This window comes from Pelophylax lessonae (assembly GCF_965119305.1).
Source record: "Pelophylax lessonae genome assembly, chromosome: 4".
Lineage (NCBI taxonomy): Eukaryota > Metazoa > Chordata > Amphibia > Anura > Ranidae > Pelophylax > Pelophylax lessonae.
Window position 1 is genome coordinate 504,274,391 of NC_138771.1, and position 21,851 is coordinate 504,296,241.

Here is a 21,851-nt window from a genome sequence, read left to right on the forward strand (position 1 = left end):
GCTTATCATTGGTTTTCAACATTTTGCTTGTATTTATATTGGTTGCGCTACACTAAATATCGTATGTGTTGTTTTGTTTTGAGAGTTAAAGGTGGATAGGTGTGGGCAGCAATCACTATTTAGCCTTGGTTTAAGGCTGAATTTTTATTATTTTCACACTTAGCACATAATTTTATAATATTGCGCTGATTATATATTGTTTCACAGTTCTATAAATGTGACAGTGCCAACTGAGCAGCCCCATGTGGTCAATGTGGGGTTGGGAAGCCGCTCTGCACAAACCACACAGAACCCAAGTGGGATTTGGCTATCACTGTGATAGCGCTGACTACTACAAGGACTGTCAGCTTCCTCAGTGGCCCCTCAGGTATGGGATTTGCATACTTACATTGTGCCAAACTGAACCAATTTAAGTCTGCAACACAACTCATTCTTGGAATTCAGCTTTTAGCATTAGGGATAAATGATATTTGGGGGCATGGGTGTTTTCAGGAATATCACTGAGAAATGTAAGTATACCGCTGCCATTCTACAAATTCCACATTGAAATATTGAGGACTTTCATCAGTTGTTTCTATATATACTCGACTTACCATGTGCAGATTATGGCAGGTTCTCGGTGTGTTCGGCAGGATTTTCATTTGAGTCAAATTACCAACCCTACATGGGGTAACAGAGGGTATTTCCAGATAATTTTCTTCTGTGATTGCTGCTGCCAGTTGATTGGATGGTTGGTATCTGCAGAATAAGAGTGCTGATTAAAATGCAGGATTTTATTAAAGCTGAAATCCAGGATGATATAAAAGACACAAATCTATACAACGCTGTGATCTTTAGAACATTTATTTATATTTTTATATGCAAGCAGTGTAAGTACTGAATTTGACCTCTTAACAGCCTTTTGCAATCTCTGTACAGATAAGCTTAGACTGAGGAAGGGAGGAGCAGTACAAATAGCCAATTAGTTCATGTGATGACACTCTGATTGCTGGAGAGAGCAGGGTGACAGGAAAATGAGCTCATCCCTTTGCTACTTCTCATTTCACTACCCAGTCACAGGCTGGTGGGGGGATCCAGAAAGATCTAAGCTCAGAAGAAGTCAGTTGAAAGTGCTGAAAGTAGAAAAATCTCTGGATAAAAGTGGAATGTTGCAGCACAATTTGGTTTTGGTATTTTATCTTTTAATCTGCCTATTACCTCTTTATGCTGGAATTCTGCTTGAATTCACAAATAAAAAATAAAATGCATACTCAGCAAATATCGTGTGTTTTTAAGTTTGCATTTTTAACACAATTTTTTCATATGTTTACATTCTTGGTTTTTCATATTTTTTGATATTGTATTAAATATAAAGACCTGTAGTTTTGTCACAAGAGAGAGCTCCTGGATGTTATAAGTGCAATATATTATTATTATTATTATTATACAGGATTTATATGGCGCCAACAGTTTGAGCAGCACATTACAACACGAGGGCAGACAGTTCAGTTACAAAAAACTTCTAATAACTGTGGGGGGAGGAGCTGATGGAGAAAATAAAAGTACAGTTGTTAGATAGGGCAGGATAGGCTTCTCTGAAGAGGAGGGCTTTCAGGGATAGTCATAAAGCAAACAGAATAAGAGATAATCGGACAGATTGGGATAGGGAATTCCATAGGGTGGGAGAGGCTCAGGAAAAGTCCTGGAGGTGAGTATGGGAGGAGGTAACAAGGGAGCTAGAGAGCAGAAGGTCTTGGGAGAAACAAAGAGAACAATTAGGTTGGTATTTTGAAACCAGGTTAGTGATGTAGCTGGGGGCAGAGTTGTGGATGGTTTTGTAGGTTGTTGTTGGTATTTTGAATTGAATTAGTTAGTGATGAGTGAGTGTAAGCCAATGGAGGGGTTGACAGAGAGGATTAGCAGACACTTGGTGGTTGGTAAGGTGAATGAGTTTGGCAGCACCATTTATTAAAAAACTGAAGAGAGGATAGCCTATGTAAAAGTCATCCAATGAGGAGGGAGTTGCAGTAGTTGAGGCGGGAGATGACCCGGGAGTGAACTAGGAGCTTAGTGGTGTCATTAGAAAGGGACGTATTTTGGAGATGTTGCCGAGGTTGGGGGCGGCATGATTTGGACAGTGATTGGACGTAGGGCCAAAAGGATAGTTCAGAGTCCAGGATTACACCTAGAACTTTGGTATGTGGGGATGTGCTGATAGTTGTGCTATCGATCTTGACAGAGAGATCGGGGGATTATGAGCCCAGTTTTGGATAGATTGAGTTTGAGGAAGTAGTGTGATATCCAGACTGACATGTCTGTTAGTAAATTAGTGATACGTGAGGGAAGTGAAGGAATGAGCTGAGGGGTAGAGATATAAATGTGGGTGTTGTCGGAGTAGAGATGGTATTGGAAGCCATGGGAGGCTATCAGCAATTACTCTCTCTCTCTCTCCATTAAAGGGTATGCAAACCCTAACAATTAACTTTTCTTATTTGGTCTGTTTTGGTCAGTTGAATATACTAAACAAGTGATGTATTACATTTGTCTACTAAGTGAAAAAATGAAAACTGGACGAGAAGTGTGCAAGGTGACGAGCAAATTTAGTAAGTAAAGCATGTAGCAGTGAGACATTAAGAGAGTTTGTCAATTGTGATATTGAGAGAGCAATGAAGAGACAATGGGGTGGATTTACTAAAGGCATACAGACTGTGCACTTTATAAGTGCAGTTGCACAAGACCTTGGTAAATGAAGGGAAACTCTGCTGACTTCCATCAGCCAATCATGTGCAAGCAAAAATTCAATTTATTAATTTTTCTTTGCATGTGATTGGATATTCTTGGCAAAGTAAAGCTTCATTGTATATACTAAGCTCTGGAGCAACTACATTTGCAAACTGCACAGTCTATTTGCCTTTAGTAAATCAACCCCAATATGTATTAGTTTTAGGAGACAACTTGCAGCAGGCCTATACCAGCAAGATTTGGCAGAAAAAAACTATTGTTCTGTTCAAATATTTATTCATGTAAATGTGTTTGTTTTTTTTTTTTTGTTTTTTTCAGGAAAGCGTAGATCTTGGAGAGATCATGTACTCGCTTTGCTACTTACCGACTGCTGGCAGAATGACCCTCACCGTTATAAAGTGCCGGAATCTGAAGGCAATGGATATCACAGGCTCATCTGGTATGTTGGTAATATGAAGTGCAAATTATACTCAACTCTAGAATTCTCTACAACAAGAAACGAAACTGAAAATGTTAAAGGGTCAATCCACCCAAAAATAATATTTTAGTAACAGGCGGAGCCCAGTATGCTTGCTCAGCTTCTGGGATGTTATATACCAGTGATGGTGAACCTTGGCACCCCAGATGTTTCGGAACTTTTCCCATTTCCCATGATGCTCATGCACTGTAGTTGAGCATCATGGGAAATGTAGTTCCAAAACATCTGGGGTGCCAGGTTTGCCATCACTGTTATATACCAACAATGAGATCTCCCTGACATAACTCCAGATTCTCCTTTCTGCCACCTGGTAGTTTTGAGTGTCCCCGCCAATTGTTGTGTGTTCCAGCTCTTCCTGTTACATTCTCCACTATTCAAAATGAAAAAAAAAAATTTCATCAGAGAGAGTTGGAACCCTTCATAATGGGCACATCAGGTATGGAGAAAAAACTTTAACCACTTAACGACTGCCCAAGGCAGATTTACTGCGGCAGACAGCCGCTCTTGGGCAAACTGACGTATTACTATGTCACTCGCTCAGGAGACTCTAGGAGACTCGTCAGCCGGGGAGCAAGTGCGTATGACCGGCGGCTCCGATAGCACTCGCAATCTCCCGTAGCTGAGAGGGAAGGACAGATGGCTGATTTAAACACAGCCGTCTGTCATTCTCCCTGAAGTGATCACAGAGGCTATTTGATCCTGCTATATAGGATCGCATGTCTCTGTGATTACTTCACAAGCCACGCCCCCTGACAGTTATAATCACGCCCCTAGGGACACATTTAACCCCTTGATCACCGATACTCTTAACCCCTTCCCTGCCAGTGTCATTTTTAATGTAACAGTGCGTATTTTTAGCACTGATTACTGTAGTAATGTCACTGGTACCCCCAAAAGTGTCAAAAATGTCAGTTAGGGGTCCGATCTGTCAGCCGCAATGTCGCAGTCCTGCAAAAAATCCCAGATCGCCGCCATTACTAGTAAAAAAAACCCCAAAAAAACCATAAAAATTACATAAATTATTCCCGTAGTTAGTAAACACAATAACTTTTGCGCAAACCAATCAAAATACACTTATTGCGATTCTTTTTACCAAAAATATGTAGCAGAAAACAAATTTGCCTAAAATGTTAAAAAATTTAGATTTTTACATTTTTTTTTTTTTTTGAGAATTTCATGTAAAAGAATGTAAAAAATATTGTTATTTTTTCAAAATGGTCGCTTTTTTTTGTTTATAGCACAAAAAATAAAAATCACACAGGTGATCAAATACTTCCAAAAGAAAGCTCTATTTGTGGGAAAAAAAGGACGCCAATTTTATTTGGATACAGCGTCGCACGACTGCGCAATTGTCCATTAAAATCATGCAGTGCCGAATCGCAAAATAGAGCCTGGTCATTGAGCAGCCAAATCCTTTGGTCTTAAAGTGGTTAAAGAGATTCAACAATCTAGTATTTACCAAACAAAAATGAAGGGGCTGTTCACACCACAATTTCTGTGTTCCAGATGAGACTCTGCATGTACAATTTTGATGTCTTCCAGTGAATTTTTGATGCATCCCAGAGCATTTTCTTCCTTCTTTTTTTTCTTCATTTCAATTAAAAACAAATGAGGATATGTGCTTTCTGGTGGGTTTTACTACATTTCAGATGTATTCCACACAAAAAAACTGCAACATGTTCAACTTTTGTTGACTGCACTGGAATGTACTGCAGTGGTGTAAACTTGGAATCCATGTTAAGCACTGTCCCTGTGTTTTTGATGCAGAATAAAAATGCACTGGCCTTCATCTGGTGTGAATCAGCCCTAAATATCTGTTTCAACAGGTGCTTTAAAAAAAAAAAAAAATGTTACAGTTCAAAGCAGGAATTTCAGCAGAGGACAGGTCAGAGGTTTGAATAATTTCTTTACCAGTTGCCCGGGGTGTGCCTTCAATGGGTGTCTATACACTGGAAAAGTAAACACGTAAACAACAGTTGGTGGGTTGTAATGGGCACTTCAAATATTAAGAACAAAAATGAAAAAAAATAAATTACATTAAATTAAAAATAAAAGAACATTTAATTAAAATAACAAGCTAAAAATGTAAAAATGAAGAGATTTTCAGCACATCTTATATTTTATTCTATGTATTTTTGCATGTACTATTGTAGTGGCTGTGTAGGGTGGGTAGGATTAGGAGTTGGGTTTGGTGGAACTAAAAGCAGCCTACATTTTTTATTCCTGGTCAGTGACTCAATTGATCCACTAGTAAAAAAAAAACTTGCATTGGTAAATGTGTAATGGAATGGCTGTGTAAATTGGAGCTTACCAGTATAGTTGTTTTGTCGTGTAACGAGTTCCCTTTAAACTTCACAAGCAAAATTGATAAAAAAAGAAAATCTTGAAAAACCTTTTCTAATGGAAAACAAATGTTAGCGGAAAGCGAAGGGACTGAAAGATAATAAGAGATGGAAAACTTATCATCGGCGGCTCAGCCCAAGACTAGATTGACAATAGATTTCTGATTACATAATGCCACTGCATCCAATTACCATCTCTACTGCAAGGAGAAAAATGACTTAAATCATTCTGAAAAGGTCCATGCGAGCAAGAACAATTTACGTAATCAATGATACAGGTAATTACAGAGGATTCAGGACCGGAGAACCTGGAGACTTTCTATCAGTGAGGACGGCAGCGTGCACCGCTGGGTAATTTAACATGGGATTCTCAAATTAAACACTCTCTCCCCATCAGTTCTGACCTTATGGAGAAAAAAAGAAGAAAAAAAAGCGATGGTGCTTTTAGAGTTGTTCACTAACAAGTCTCAAAATCTGCATAAAAGCAACAAAACTAAAATATTAAGAGGTTAAAAAATTGAATCCAAAATTGACCGCCAGACCAAAAAAGATAAATATACCGTGTTTCCCCAAAAGTAAGCCCTACCCTGAAAATAAGCCCTATCTCGATTATCAGGGCGGGCTGCAATATAAGCCCTACCCTGAAAATAAGCCCTAGTTTAGTGTATGAAAAATCCTAGGATGCCCTTTATTAGCATTTTAAATAATGTCCAGTGTTTTTGTAATATAATACTGTGAAATACCTTCCTTACATGGCCGCTCTGCTCTCAGCTGATTCCCTGCTGTCTTTCTCCTCTCATACCGTAGCTGTCAGAGGGGGATCCCAGCCCCTCCCCTCTACAGTGTACACAGAAGCGCTGAGTGTTCGATTAGAATTGTGGGAAATGCCTTTGGTACATCGGCGCTTCTGTAACCCCCAGCTGTCGGCCAGGGAAAAGAGGACAGCAGAGGGGCAGATCAGCTAAACCTATTCTAATCTAATCTACCCGGCTCTTCTGTCTGTGTACACTGCAGAGGGGAGCGGCTGAGATCCCCCTCTGACAGCTACGGTATGAGAGGAGAAAGACAGGAGAGAGCAGGAGATTAGCTTAGCTTACTGTGTCTTTTGGTGCCAAAATTAATATAAGACCCGGGCTTATTTTCGGGGAAACACGGTAGAGCTAAATTAGGTTTATGGGAGTTTACTTACCTACCAATGTATTTGCATTTCTGTCCAGCAAGTCTGAGATATATCCCAGCGGGTGACATTTGTTGCTGCAGTTAACCAATACAGTCAGGTCACCTCCCTGCCTCCAGCCTGTGATTGGACAGTGAATGAGCAGAAGCAAGCTTATGAGTCAGCACTCTGCTTTCTCCTTCTGTTAGCATGTTTTTTGCCAGCACACCTTCATGGGGCACACCTGATTGGTTCAGAGTGCTGCACCTCCATCTCCCTGTCTGATTATATCTATACTGAGGGTTCAAAGAGGTTAGTTCTACTTTAGATTCAGGTATTTATACTAGCTGGATTTAAAAATGTTAAAGTGTTTTTAGACAATATATAACTGTATTCAGGTTTTTTTTTTTTTTTAATGTGCCCGCAGTTCAGCTTTAAAGGGTTCTTCTCAGGACAAAATATTTATCATAAAATTGTCCACTTGCTTTTAACCACTTAAGGACCGGAAGGTTATACCCCGTAATGACCAGGCTATTTTTTGCGATACGGCACTGCGTTACTTTAACTGACAATTGCGCGGTCGTGCAACACTGTAATGAAATAAAATTGATGTCCTTTTTTTCCCACATAAAAGTTTTATTTTGGTGGTATTTGATCATCTCTGCAATTTTTTTTTTATGTGCTATAAACAAAAAAGAGCGACAATTTAAAAAAAAAAAAAAAATAAACAATTTTTTTTACTTTCTGCTATAAAACATTCCCAATAAAAAAAAAATTTAATTTTTCATCAATTTAGGCCAATATGTATTCTGCTACATATTTTTGGTAAAAAAAATCCCAATAAGTGTATATAGATTGGTTTGCGCAAAAGTTATCGTATCTACAAACTAGGGGATAGATTTAGGAAATTTTTATGTATTTTTTATTTTTTTTTTTGCTAGTAATGGCGGTAATCAGGGATTTTTAGCGGTACTGTGACATTGCTGCGGACAGATTGGACACCTAACTGACACTTTTGAGGGGACCAGTGACATTACTACAGTAATCAGAGCTAAAACTATGCACTGTTACTGTACTAATGTCATTGGCAGGGAAGTGGTTAACACCAGGGGCGAACAAAGGGTTAAGTGTGTCCCTAGGGAGTGCTTTCTAACTGTATGAGGAATCGACTCACTGGAGAAACACAGAAACCTGTGTTCCTAAATAGGAGGAATACAGGATCCCAGTGATCATCTCTGACAGAACAGCGGTCTGCCTTGTTTACATAGGCAGGTCTCCATTCTGTCTCCATGGGGAGCGATCGCGGGTGGCCGGCGTACATTGCGTCCGCAGTACCTGCTGATTAGCTCCCCCTCTGGCCAATCGGCGCATGTGCGCACCTCCAGGTTCGTTGTTTTGCATAATAAAGACAACCTGCCGCAGTAAAACTACAATGACTGGTCGACAAGTTGTTAAAGAAAAAAGCTGTCATTCATATCCTTGCTTCACCAGTGAGACATTTACATGAAACAAACATGCAGCCAATGAAATGGGTCTCCTGCATTGTTTTTTTTTTTTTTTTTGTACCTAATTAGTTAATCTATAATTAGTAAAGCCAGTCTAAGTAATGAATCTCAGCACTGTACACCAGTAATATTTTCATCCATGATATTAACACAATGTTAGTCGAATAAAATCTAAAATACGACTAAAACTAAAACAATTCAAATGACTAAAATATGACTAAAACTAAAATGGCATTTTAGTAAAAAAAAGTCTACGACTAAAGCTAAATCGTAATTTAACATCAAAATTAACACTAATTATTATTAATATTATTAATATATAGGATTTATATAGCGCCGACAGTTTACGCAGCGCTTTAAAACTTGAGGGTAGACAGTACAAATACAATACACTTTAATACAGTAGGAATCAGAGGGCCCTGCTCGTTCAAGCTTACAAAGGATATATTTTACAACGGCTAAATCTGTGTCTGTAGTGCATGTTCCAACCTTAATACCATAAATAATAACATGTTATTCAATTTTTACTCCAGGAGTATATAATGAGTTTGGAAATTCTATAATAATGCATTTCAGTTTAATTAAACCCATTCGATTTTAGCAGACTAAAATATTTTAGTTGACTAAAATGTACTGGAGATTAAAATATGAATAAAACAAAAACAATTCAGATGACTAAAATATGGCTAAAACTAAAATGGCATTTTACTCAAAAGACTATGACTAAAATGAAATCCAAATTTGACGTCAAAATTAACACTGCCCTACATGTTTAGAAAATAGTAAGCTGCAATAATTCTTTCCTTCCTCAAGAGTAACCTTTTCCTTTCATCCTTATGGCTTTCAATGCCTTTATTTTGTCAAGTTGAAAATTCTAAGAGGCCTGGATATTTTAGTACTCATTCCCTCTATAAAAAATGAGAAGAACTGGAGTGCCACAAAGCTTGAGCAAATCCAGGAAAAATTTTATTTCAAAACACAAAATCAAAAATCCAATGCATTCAGCGGCTCAAAACTTCCCCTTGATCATGGCTAAGAAACAAAATATTATAAAAATATTATAAGCCTGACCACTTGCCTACCAGGCCAAGTTTTAAATTTTTTGCACACATTTTAAAATCTGCATTTTTTTTTCTAAAAATGACTGTAACCCCCCAGCAAAGTTTATATTTTGCGAAAACAGAGACCCTGAAGAATAAAATGGTTGTAGTTGTAATATGTTATGTTGCAGGATATTTGCACAATATTTGCAGATCAGAGTTACAGAGAAATGAGCCTGTACTATACTATGCATGAGATGAGCAGTGTACTACTGTCCAGTCAAAGACTCATGGGAGCTGTAAGTGAAAGTGAAATTTCAGGAGAAAAAAAAAATTAGGTCACAAGCCTTGCCAGACAGGGCTGTGCTATGTGATAGAACTGTGTAAATCTCAGGACTGGATGGACAGCAATGCAAATAATTTAAAGCCAGTGAACTCATTATTGAAAATTTTAAACAAAATGTAACTACAAAAGATTTTTTTCAAATAACAGGAAAGCGGCCTACACAAATATCCACATACAGATATTTCCAGCGATATACTGTATTATCTATCATGTAAGGTGCTATCCTAATAAGTGCAAAAGGTATTCGTTTTTAAATCAAAACACCAATGATTTGTAAGCGCTGTCCTTTTAAGTGACAATTAAACACCAAAATATTGTGACCACTTTACATAATATGCCAAAAAATTGTCCCAAAATATTCCATACAAAAATGTAATAATTCCCAAGGAGTTGATCTTCTCCCATGCTAGCACACCAGTGATTTAAGTCCTTCACTGTCACCAGAAATGACAAACTCCTTATGGAGTTTGACCCCTTAATAATGGAGGTCAAACAACGCATGTTATTATATGCATGGCTCTTGTAACCCATGAACCGCTCACTCCGGACCCACACTCGGATGGCTCACAAAACCGCCCAAGGCACTCACTCCAAAATGGCCTCTCCAGCTCCACAACTCATCCAGCATGGACCATGGAATCAAAGAGGAAGCACATAGTATAATACCGCTTTATAATTCCGGTTTATTGTCAACAAGTAGCATGCATCAGCGAGTGTACTCACAGAGAGCAAACAGTTTATATACAGATTGACACCCAATGCACATTGGCACCCAGTGTGTATGCACAAAATGTGATGATGCCAGACTACATGCCCTGCTGACGCATTTCATTAAAAATTGACGTCTTCAGGGGAAGTGGAAGCACCACATACATGTATTTTATTTGTGTAGTTAGCTTTTTGGCTAAAGTTTAATGCTTTAAAGGTCATTTCCATGTTCCAAAATGTAAAATTAAAGTAATTGTAAAGTCTCATTTTTTTTTTCTATTAAAATGACAAACATGTTATACTTACCTATTCTGTGCAGTGGTTTTACACAGGGCAGCCCGGATCCTCCTCTTCTCGGGTCCCTGGCTATAGCTCCTGGCCCCTCCCTCCTGTTGAGTGCCCCACAGCAAGCAGCTTTCTATGGGAGCACCCGAGCCGAGCTGCAGTTCCATGTATCCATTCAGACGGGGTGCTGCTATTCGGCCCCACCCCCTCCCTCTCCTGATTGGCCTACTGAGTTTGATTGACAGCAGCGGGAGCCAATGGCGCCACTGCGGTGTCTCAGCCAATCAGGAGAGAGAGTCCCAGATGGCTGAAGCCCTCATGGACATTGCTGGATAGAGATGGGGGGGTAAGGGGGGCTACCGCACACAGAAGGCTTTTTATCTTAATGCATAGAATGCATTAGGATAAAAAAAACCTTCTGACTTTACAAGCCCTTTAAAGCAAAACTTGACCAATGTATTTGTTGTTTCATGTTTGAAGGTTGTATACCAGACACTTTACAGATAATATTTGTATCTCTTAGATCCCTATGTCAAAGTCTCCCTAATGTGTGAAGGACGGAGACTGAAAAAAAGGAAAACCACCACAAAAAAGAACACATTAAACCCCGTCTATAATGAGGCCATCATCTTCGACATCCCTCCCGAGAACGTGGACCAGGTTAGCCTCTCTATAGCCGTCATGGATTATGACAGGTTAGTGTCTTGGTCTCTGAGTTTGACCTTTGACTAGGAGCCTGTCCTGAGACAGAGACAGGGACTATCCTTGCTAAACTCCTTCTGATAAATGTTTTGTCAGACTATCATTTGATCCTCTTGCTTCATTACCCTGATTCACTGACAGGTAAAGATTTTCAACTTTCTGGATGTGTATATTCGTTCTAGGTAGGGTGACTTAGAAAGTACTAAAGCAACAGATTTAATGTAACAGCCAGAAAAACTTTATTTTCACAAGAGGTCAGCACTGGCAGCTTTGGGGTTCTTTTTTATTCATTTTATTTATAGGAAATGCAGTGTAACTGTACAATAAAAACAAGGTACAGCCAGTTTTCCTTTTTTTAAAAAGTTGAATTTACATATATATTCAAAACTTTGTTTTTTATTTTGGATGGAGTAGTGAAAGGTTAGAAACTCTATCATGTTTTCCCTGCTCAAGATACATGCATAAATTGTGCCAGATGTTCTATTTTTGTTAAATAATGTTGTGAGCTACCTTTTTATGGACAAATCTGGCTTGGTTTAATCAAGCTGTTCACATACACCCTGATCCCCCCCAGCAAGGGGGGTCCTGAGGAAAATCCAAATTTGTATAAAGCAGTAAAGGCACCACACCTAAGATCATAGAGTATAGAAAAGTGTTTAAAGAAATCATTAATCAGACACTCTCCCTTCATCAGGGCTACAAGAAAAAAGTATAAAATTCAAGAGTTCAAAATGATAAAATCCATGTTGAGGATTCTGATTAAAGGGAATATAATTTAGAAAAGGGGGGAAACAATATAGTATTTGTTTTTAAATATATTTTTCTTCCATTTTTGTAAACTATGTCCTCTACAATATGAATCTATAACATGTATCTTATCACTTATTAACTCATGAAGTTTTTATACTTTTGTACTTGTACTGTAGCCCTAATAAAGAGGGGGGGGGGGGGGTTATCTGAACGTCCAAATCGTGTTGGTTATTATTTTCTACCAATGATGTAATTATATAATGTTTTTACTGCTGCCTCTGTACCTGTTGTGGAGATTCACCTTCTCTGTTTGTTCTGGTTTGTTATGGTTTAGCGAAGGATGGCAAATCAAACATTTTTGAGTTGTCACCAGAACAAAGGGCTAGGAGAAATCTTTCAGTAGGAAACCTGATCAAGTGACAACTGTTTAAGAGCGGTTATCCTCTTTCTTTAAAGAGATTTCCTCTTTACCCTTTCTCCTCTCTACGTAGATTCCTGGAAAAAACCTATTGCAATTCTGCTCTTCCTTTGTATAAGTTAACTTATATCAGCAGGAACTGCCCTAAGAAGGTTGATAGGGTATGGCAGCCACGGACAGCTTAGGTGAGGAGGTTTTCCCCCTCTTGCATATTGGATACCTGTCGGTGTGGCTACGATACCCTCCTCATGTGTTCTTGAATGTCTTGAAGATTGGGCACTGCCATTCTCATAGATGTTGTGTAAAGCCTTATTCACGCTTGTTTTCTGTTATGGGGGACATTGTTTCCTTTCTCATTATCAGTGTCAGTGTGTAATATATTACTCTGATTATTTCACTACTATTGACTTTGTACCATGCCTTTGTTTCAATAAAGAAGCATTCTGTTTGTTAAAAAAAAAAGAGATTTTCTCTAACTTTCTGCTGCATTTCTGGGACAGTTAGGGTGTTTACAATTCGCTCAGTGGGTGGCCCTGTCCAGGATATTGTTAAATTTTACCAGGCTAAATAACAGAAATTGGCCAGTTTTAGTGTAGAGGAAACTGCCAGACGAAATGCAGTCAGAAATAAAATATAGTAGGTGGCCTTACTCATTTCCTACTATATTAAAAAACAAAGTTTTGGCCTTACATACACTTTAACCAATTCACGCCCGGAGGACTTCCATGGATGTCCTCCAGTTTCAGTGGTTATACTGAAATGATGCCTGCACATTCAGGCATCATTTCAGTATGTATCTTTTCAGCCAGCGATTCTCTTTCATGCAGAAGTGATCCAAGTGGCTAATTAGCCACTCGATCACTTCTGCAGCTGGCAGAAGGGGGTCCCACCCTCCTGCCGTGGCCACCACCCCCTCTCTCAAGCTCTCTGGCCCCATCGCATCCAGTTCTGCCTCTTTGTTTACCTGGCCAACAGCAGCCAGGAAAGCAGCCGATCGGACTGATCTACAGTATGTCTGATCGGCTACATGGGAAGCTAGAGGAGAGATCTGGGGTCTAATAGACCCCAAATCTCTCCATAAATAGGACCTGTCACGGCCCATGCTGTCACAAGGGAAGTTGTTCATCCCTTGTGATAGCAATAAAGTTCATTAAAAAAAAGGATAAAAAAATAATAGGGGTCACCATCACCTTGGAGCACCTTTAATATAGATTACCCTGCACTGGAGCACTTTATTTGGATATTTCACCATTTTTAAAAGGACTTGTTATTTATTTTGCATATGTTTATTATAATGAAAGTTTCACATTGAATGTTTTGATGGCTATATGCTAGCGCTGTTTTAAAATATATATATAATGTTTGGGGGTTCTAAGTAATTTTCTAGCAAAAAAAAAAGTAGATTTTTACATGTAGGAGCGACGTGTCAAAATTGTTAGTTAAAGAAGAAAGCAACTAAGCATTTGTATCTAAACTTGCAGCATTACCTGCCACCACAGTCATGTATCGTATTGGATACAATTATAAGAAAATAAAAGCTCTGAAACCCTTTTCCTTTTTTAAACAGTTGTTTAGACAGGCACTGAATTGTGTGCTCAGACTATGGACATTGAACCATTTACATATTTTAACAAGCCATAAAAGAGCATTGAAATAAGTCATCCCTGACCTCTCTAGCTGCTTTTAATATGAAGTTATTCACTCTCTCTTTGAAGATCACAAAAAGATTTAGAAACACTAGGGGCTGGCAGCCTGTCAAGATTCTGCTTTCAGAGAAAGAAGCTGTGCCTTTGTTGTGAAAATTCATTTTTCCATAGTGCTTATAGATACATAGGTGAAGAATGGCCTGTTTTATCGTCCTTTTTATTCCTTTATTTGGAATATCTAAATACTTTAGTGTGCATTAGTATTGGGTGCTGGTTTACAATAACACACTTTATAGCTGCATAAAATGAATATCTAATCATTTTACAGTATTGACAACGCAAGCTCCAATGGAAATTAGCAGCTGTGTTATCAAAGAGAGATGCTGGGAATGCTAAATTCTACAAAACCTACTAAGCATATCAACCTACAGTGTAATGTTTGAATGTGTCAGGTCTTATGATCTCCAACTGCAGAGTATTAGAACCAATGCACAGCATCTCTGCAGAAGCCACTGCTTGCTACAATTGGCAAAGATTTCTGAACAAGAAGGAAAAGTTACCAAACCTTTTTATTAAAGTGTATGTAAACACATAGACAAAAATGTAATATATTGCAACTTTCCAGTATGGTGTCTGCATTCGTTTTCTTTTGTCAGGCTATTTTATTCTATCTTTACCTGGTGAACCTGTGATTAATACACTTGCTGTCTTACTGAAGATAGCTTGGAAGAAAGATAACATCGTTTGTAACTTTAGTTTAGGGAAATGGCAAGCACACTGCATTTCTGGCACACATTAGCAGGTATTTACTCTACTTCCAGAAAATGTTCTTGGCCTTAAAATTAAAACTAATGCAGCTACCACCATCTAAGAACTGAAGTCAGATAGAACCTGCCTTATCTCCTGACTGGAGGGCATCCATCATAACCTAGCCCCCCTCCAGCCTGGCTGTCCTTTGTCTGCCCCATTCATCAATTTGATTTTAGTTATTTTAATCATAGAGGCTCATCATCACGTGGGGGCAGGGCCGTCTTTAATATTGTTTGGACCCTGGGCAAGCATTTTCTTGGGCCCCCCTGACCATGCAATTTCGCTGTCTACCCCAAAAAACAACCACATACTCTGTACCCACCTGTCCACAGCCACCTCTGTATCCCTCCATCTACAGCCACCTCTGTACCCTCCCTTCCACAGCCACCTCTGTACCCCCCCATCCACAGCCACCCCTCCTGTCCACAGCCACCACTGCCACCCCCCCCTTTCCACAGCCACCACCACTGTACCCCACCCCCCATCCACAGCCACCTCTGTATCCCCCCCCTGTCCACAGACACCTCTGTACCCCCCTTGTTCACAGCCACCTCTGTACCCCCCTTGTTCACAGCCACCACCACTGTACCCCACCCCCCGTCCACAGCCACCTCTGTATCCCCCTGTCCACAGCCACCTCTGTTCACCCCCTCCCCTTTCCATAGCCTCCACTGTACCCCCCCTGTCTACAGCCACCTCTGTTCACCCACCTGTCCACCTCTGTATCCCTCCCCTGTCCACCTCTGTATCCCTCCCCTGTCCACAGCCACCTCTGTACCCCCCCCCCCCGTCCAAAGCTGCCTCTACACCCCCCCCCTCCACAGCTGCCTCTGTACCCTCCCTGTCCACAGCCACCTCTGTACCCCCCCCCTCCAAAGCAGCCTCTACACCCTCCCCATCCACAGCCGCCTCTGTATCCTCCCTGTCCACAGCCACCACTGTACCCCCCTGTTCACAGCCACCTCTGTACCCCCCTGTTCACAGCCACCTCTGTACCCCCCCCCCCATCACCTCTGTACCCCCCCTGTCCAAACTCACCTCTACATCCCCCCTGTCCACAGCCACCTCTGTACCCCCCATTTCCACAGCCACTGAAAATGAAAACCATTGAACTAGTTTAGTGTGTCACAGGGTTAAATTGGATTGGAAATCAAACAGATCTGCACTTTTTTTTTTCTATTTTGAATAAATACACACACAGGTTTATCCAGTTTACATAGAATGCTACAAAGCCAAATCATGTTTTTATGGGTTCCTAAATTGTGTGGCTTTCTCAAGACAGTTCTGCGTGGAAATATTCAGGAGAATAAATGATTACAGGGAAATAAACCTTTAATATGAGGCAACATTGTTTTAAAGCGGAAGTTTAACTATTATAAAACTCTCTCTCACTTTAGCTAACCTGTCTGTTCTGAAGGATGTCCCATGTCATGCAGGCAGTTAGATCTGGGGAAATATTCACAGCAGGAAAATATTTTAGTACCCCAAATGTCCACAGCCACCTCTGTATCCCTTCCCCCCATGTCTACAGCCACCTCTGTATCCCTTCCCCCCATGTCTACAGCCACCTCTGTATCCCTTCCCCCCATGTCTACAGCCACCTCTGCACCCCACCCCTTTACAGTTCTCACCTCTTTTCACAAATTCACCCCATTCCACTCACAGTTCTCCTCACAGTCAGTGCAGAGATGCTGCCTGCACAGTTCTGTTATGTGTGCTCGTGCTCTTTTCCCATCACACACAGTGCAGTCTCCGCCTATCAGAGCAGCCACAACACTTCACGTTCTGTGCTATTGAACTCTGAGAAGAGGAGGGGGGAGGAGGGGGAAGCACGGAGAGACGCTCTGCCTCACTCCCTGTCAGCTGAGCCAGCTCTTACACACAGAGCCCGCAACTGTCCTTCTCCTCTCTCAGTGCCTTTCTTGTGCAACAGCAAACGGGGGAGGACGGGACAGCTTAATTGACCGCTACAGAACTATTCAAGGCTCCAGGGGCAGCAGCTTTTTGGGCCCCCAACAATGACAGGGCCCTGGGCAAATGCCCCTTTTTGCCCTATGGTAAAGACGGCCCTGCGTGGGGGCATTATCTAGGGCTGTGTACATGCAAAATAAGTCTGCCTAGAAATGCCCACTACTTCATCCACCCAACAAGGCATTCTTATATTTGAATAACTCCTCCCAAGAGTCAAAACACTGCTTCCATCAGGGCAGAGGGCTCTTGTGAGGAGTACTAAGTCAGGATGCTGCGATGTTTTCAGGAAACTATGTACAGCATCCTGCCAACCCCTTCCACCAGCCATGATCTGCCTGCATTGCATAGAGCAACATGGAGATCCAGTGATGACAAGAGAAGTGAAGAAGGCAAAATATAAGGAGTTTAAACTTTAATTTTAATTTGATTTACTCTGAATAATCTTTTGCATTTTCCTTCTGCTTGCCAGATATTTAAGTGGAAGACTAAGTAAGTGATCTTTCTTTTACAGGGTGGGCCACAATGAGGTGATTGGAGTGTGCAGAACTGGCATTGATGCTGAGGGACTTGGCAGGGACCACTGGAATGAGATGCTAGCTTATCCCAGAAAACCGATAACACACTGGCATGCCCTAACCGAGGTAAACCCCTCTCACCTTTTTAAGGTTAAGACAGTAACTGCAGAAGCTTAACCCAATAAATGTACTATTTTTAGAGATTATCTAACAAAACATATCAATATATGTCTGCTCCTTTTACCAGGGTGTGTTAAATAAGGACTGAAACTGGGCTGTCTTTACATTTAGAAATTCTTTAAATGCCGAATCCAATCAGTTATATTGAATGAACAGTTCCAATGTCCAAGATAACACAGAAGAAGGCAAGACTTAGGACCAGTTTTTCTACAGTGTCGTAAAATTCCATCTGAACTCAGTTAATGACATTAAAATTAACTTGCTTGTCCAACTGATGAATTGTACCAAGAAAGGCCCCTAGCCCCTTCATAAATCGCTACCATTGGTAGGGATAAGAGTTGTGGTGGAATAAAGGCCAATCTTAGTATGTAGAGCCATTAAGTTGTTCCTAAGGTCACAGATACCCACTAAGGGGAAACTTTGGATGAATACTTAGGACATAGAAGAAATGGAAGCAAATGGATATAGAAGAAATGGAAGCACAAAATAAATATATCAGTCAAATGACCAAGGGTGGTAAAAAGGTTTGTTATTCAATGTCTATAATGAACAAGTTTTTGGGGTTGCAGAAAATTCCCTTCCTTGAGGCTTCTAGTGCTGTGGCCTCTGGTCCCTTTCTTTCAGAACATTATGGAAATTGGAACCACCAAAATGACACTCAAATTTGAATTCAGATTTGACCACCAGAATCTGTTCACAGTCATCCAAAATTCAGGATCAACTCTAGTCTCAGATTATCCCTATTGCCTAGTTCAACCAACCAAATTCTCCTTTTCATTATCCCAATATAATATTGACAAAGGGTTTGCTTATGATGAGTAGGCTCCCTAAAATCTGTGTTTAATACAGATATAATACAGCATGCAATATTCTCAGACAAGTTATTATCACTATTAAGTTAGAAACATTATGTTGTAAATGTATAACAGTCGAATTTTGTGACTTATTCATTTATTTCTCTTTTGAAACGCAGCTTCCTGGCCGGGCTACCAGCTTTGACAGTCAAGGTTCATGCTCTTCACCGAAGCCTCCTCTAACACCGTAAAAGTTGCTGGTGTGGATAATTCCACTTGTAACTGATGCAAATGCTTACTTATGACGTGAGTGTCCTTATCACAGTCTGTACAGCAGCCAATCCGAAAATGGTGTGACAACGCTCACCTGGGTTATGCAGCTTCTTAGACGCACAAGCAGAAGATGGGTCTGAGGCTCACATAAAAGTCTACCCTACTCTTTGTGAAGGGTTAACCCAGAAGCATGATCTATAACACAGACACACTCAGGAGTAACATTTCTATGTAATCTTATAAATACACAGGTGCCACCCAACAGGGCAGGGGAGAGGGACACCTGACAATGAATCAGTGCATTGTGGGTGCTTTGCCCTACTTAACCCCCTTTTACACCTCTTACCAAATCTCATGGGGCTTACATGGAACCAGCAATTAAACAGCAGCGAATGAATTATACACACTCAAAAAAAGTTATTAAATACGTATGCAGAGAAATTATGCCTAAAAAAAAAAAAGCGATCTTACAAAGCAAAACATTTAAATATTTATATTGCTATTTACATATTTTTGTAAATTTTCATTTGGTGTTTCAATATAAAAGGGCTGGGCTGTAGAGAAGTATTTATTTGGTGTTCTTATCTGACAACTCCCTATAGAGTGCCTGTATTTTGGTTACTTAATAATAGTTTTCCTGCTTTAGAAATAGATTATTTACAGCTGATAAAAAAACAATCTTTGGATTTACATCAAGGGAAGAGGACTACAATGTTGTTTAGGAGTCATTCTGCAGTGAATATTTGATGTATATCATTAAAGCTGAATTCCAAGCAAACAGCTAAATACAGAGGTTAAACGCATATAGGTGAATCGATTAACTCGTCAAAAGAGTGTAATTATGTTCAGCCAGTCTTGTGATCCAGGCACCCCAGGCTAACAGCACAGCCAGGTTGGTCACTTCACTTTTGTCTGCTTTAGTTAAGCAACATTGCTTAGTCACTGACACAGCTGTGAGCCTAATGACTGGACATTTGTAGGAACATCACCTGCTTAATTCTCCTCCGATTAGTAAGCTGTCTGTGTTACATTCAGGACAGTAGGCCTTGCAGTACAGTTTGACTGGCACATACAGCTTCCTAATCTTGCTGTTCTATGGATTAGATGAAGGTAATATAAGGCATTTACTCAAATATGTATACTAACTGTATTTACAACTGAATGCCTGGAGTTCTCCTTTATGAAGAATAGATATAAATAGCAAAACAAGCAAAAAGTGTCTGATATATATATATATATATATATATATATACAGTATATATATATATATATATATATATATATATATATATATATCTTAGAATATCAAGGAAAAAAGATAATATCAAATTAACAAAATCCAGAGCAAGCACAGTAAATTGGAGGAGAATTGGCCACAGCAACCAAGCAGGTTGCAACCTTTAAAGACACGGTCAATTTAATAATTTAATATGGTTGCCTGGGCAAGCGCTCCAGTTGGGTACAGTTTTTGAAAATCATATATATATATATATATATATATATATATATATATATATATATATATATATATATATATATATATATATATATGATTTTATATCATATATATAACTAAAATAGGAAATAGGAAAATACATGCATGAAGCAAAATTCTTCCCCATTTCACCACTTCCCATCAACTACTATCTATTTTAGTTTCCGAATGTTCATATGTGAAATTTTTGATGTATGTAGACTCCCTTGGGTTGACTTTTCCAGTAGTTGCATTAATGGTTCTGGGACTACACCTGCAAAATCTCCACTTTGGAATTCTTTCATCCTTCCCTATGTATAGTAGTTTCATTCCTTTTGCTGCCAAATGAAAGAGTTAATCTCTTTCCACAGCATCCTCCACAATTTAAAGTAGGTGCAGCACTGTCCCCGTAGGACTTGCTGTATGATCACTTGTTGGGCCTCCTCTGATTACCAGCACACAGTCACTTAGGGTGCAGTTCACACAATTATCCTTACTCCCAATGGCTCGTTGCTCAATAAACAGTCCAGGGGTTTTGGTTTTTTGGTGTTTATTTTACAACTTGGATGGGAGAAGGGAATAGTGGGATACTCCAACTGGAACTATGTACAATGGATAAGGACAACTCACACTTTGCCTCACCAGGTTGCTTGTGAAAGCAGATGCACTGCTTGAACCATACTGCCACATGTATGGAAAGGGTTAAGTCTCCTTGCTCTCTCTCTCTCCAGCAATAGACTTGGTGAACTACATTATCTTCAGGACACTCTCTAGCATCTCCTTTACGGACACATGTCCACTAATTCTTCTAGATGCAGGGGTGGCCCCCCTCAGGTCAGGCTGTTTGACACAGATCTGTACTCACTGTACTGCAGAATCAGATCCCTCAGTGTCTCCCCTTCCAGGGCTCAGGTAAGTATTGGGGGGGGGGCTGAGGGGAGCTGCTAGGCTTTTATCCTAATTCATAGAATGCATTAAGATAAAAAAAACCTTCTGCCTTTACAACCCCTTTAAATGTCCACCTTATTTTGTCTTTCCTGTCAGTTTATGGTTTTGTTTTCCTGGCCACTTGATGCTTGTTGGAACCACAAACATGAAAAATAAAAATGAGCAATACCTCCCCTAGAACATAGATTTGTTTGTTACTTGTAAAGTTAAAACAATATGACTTAGGCCCCTTTCACACTAGTGCGACTTGTCCCGTGATTTTGGACCTCAAAATCACATGACAAGTCGTTTTCCATTATTTTCAATGAGCCCCATTCATATCAGTGCGTTTTGAAGTTGCACCGACTTCAAAGTAGTTCCTGCACTACTTTGCCACGATTTGATTGCGTTTTGAGCCATAGCCATAGCCATTGCTTTCAAAATCGCGGCAAAGTCGCGGCAAAATCGCGCGGTAAAATCACGTCGCATAAGTGTGAAAGGGGCCAAAGTCTTTTTTTGCCCACTCCTGATAATCTTGGTTGAAGAGGCTTTCACATGCTTAACATCCTTTGATGACTTTTCATATTATTATATGGATCATATGCTTATGAGTTCCCTGAAGCCACCAGCTACTTTAGGGAGGTACTAACAAGTACACCTTAACAGGCTCCCTGTGTGAACAGGTGGGTGATCTCATACCAAAAAAAAGGTCCATTATACACGGTCTAATCTGCCTTCCTGGATTCCAAAGATTAAAGTGTTGATGGAGCGCTGGACTCTAGGGTAAAGAATCATATGCAGGCATGTAAT

General features: G+C 39.9%; 1 protein-coding gene across 1 annotated transcript in view; it reads left to right on the forward strand.

Annotated features, from left to right (window-relative positions):
* Positions 1-19,618, forward strand: part of SYT10 (synaptotagmin 10) — a 123,281-nt gene extending 103,663 nt beyond the window's left edge. The window contains exons 4-7 of the mRNA XM_082255757.1: positions 3,040-3,160; positions 11,105-11,276; positions 17,390-17,519; positions 18,547-19,618. Of these exons, the coding sequence (XP_082111883.1) occupies positions 3,040-3,160; positions 11,105-11,276; positions 17,390-17,519; positions 18,547-18,618 (495 nt within the window). The 3' untranslated portion in view covers positions 18,619-19,618. The remainder of the gene's footprint in view (positions 1-3,039; positions 3,161-11,104; positions 11,277-17,389; positions 17,520-18,546) is intronic.
* Positions 19,619-21,851: the final 2,233 nt, after the last annotated feature.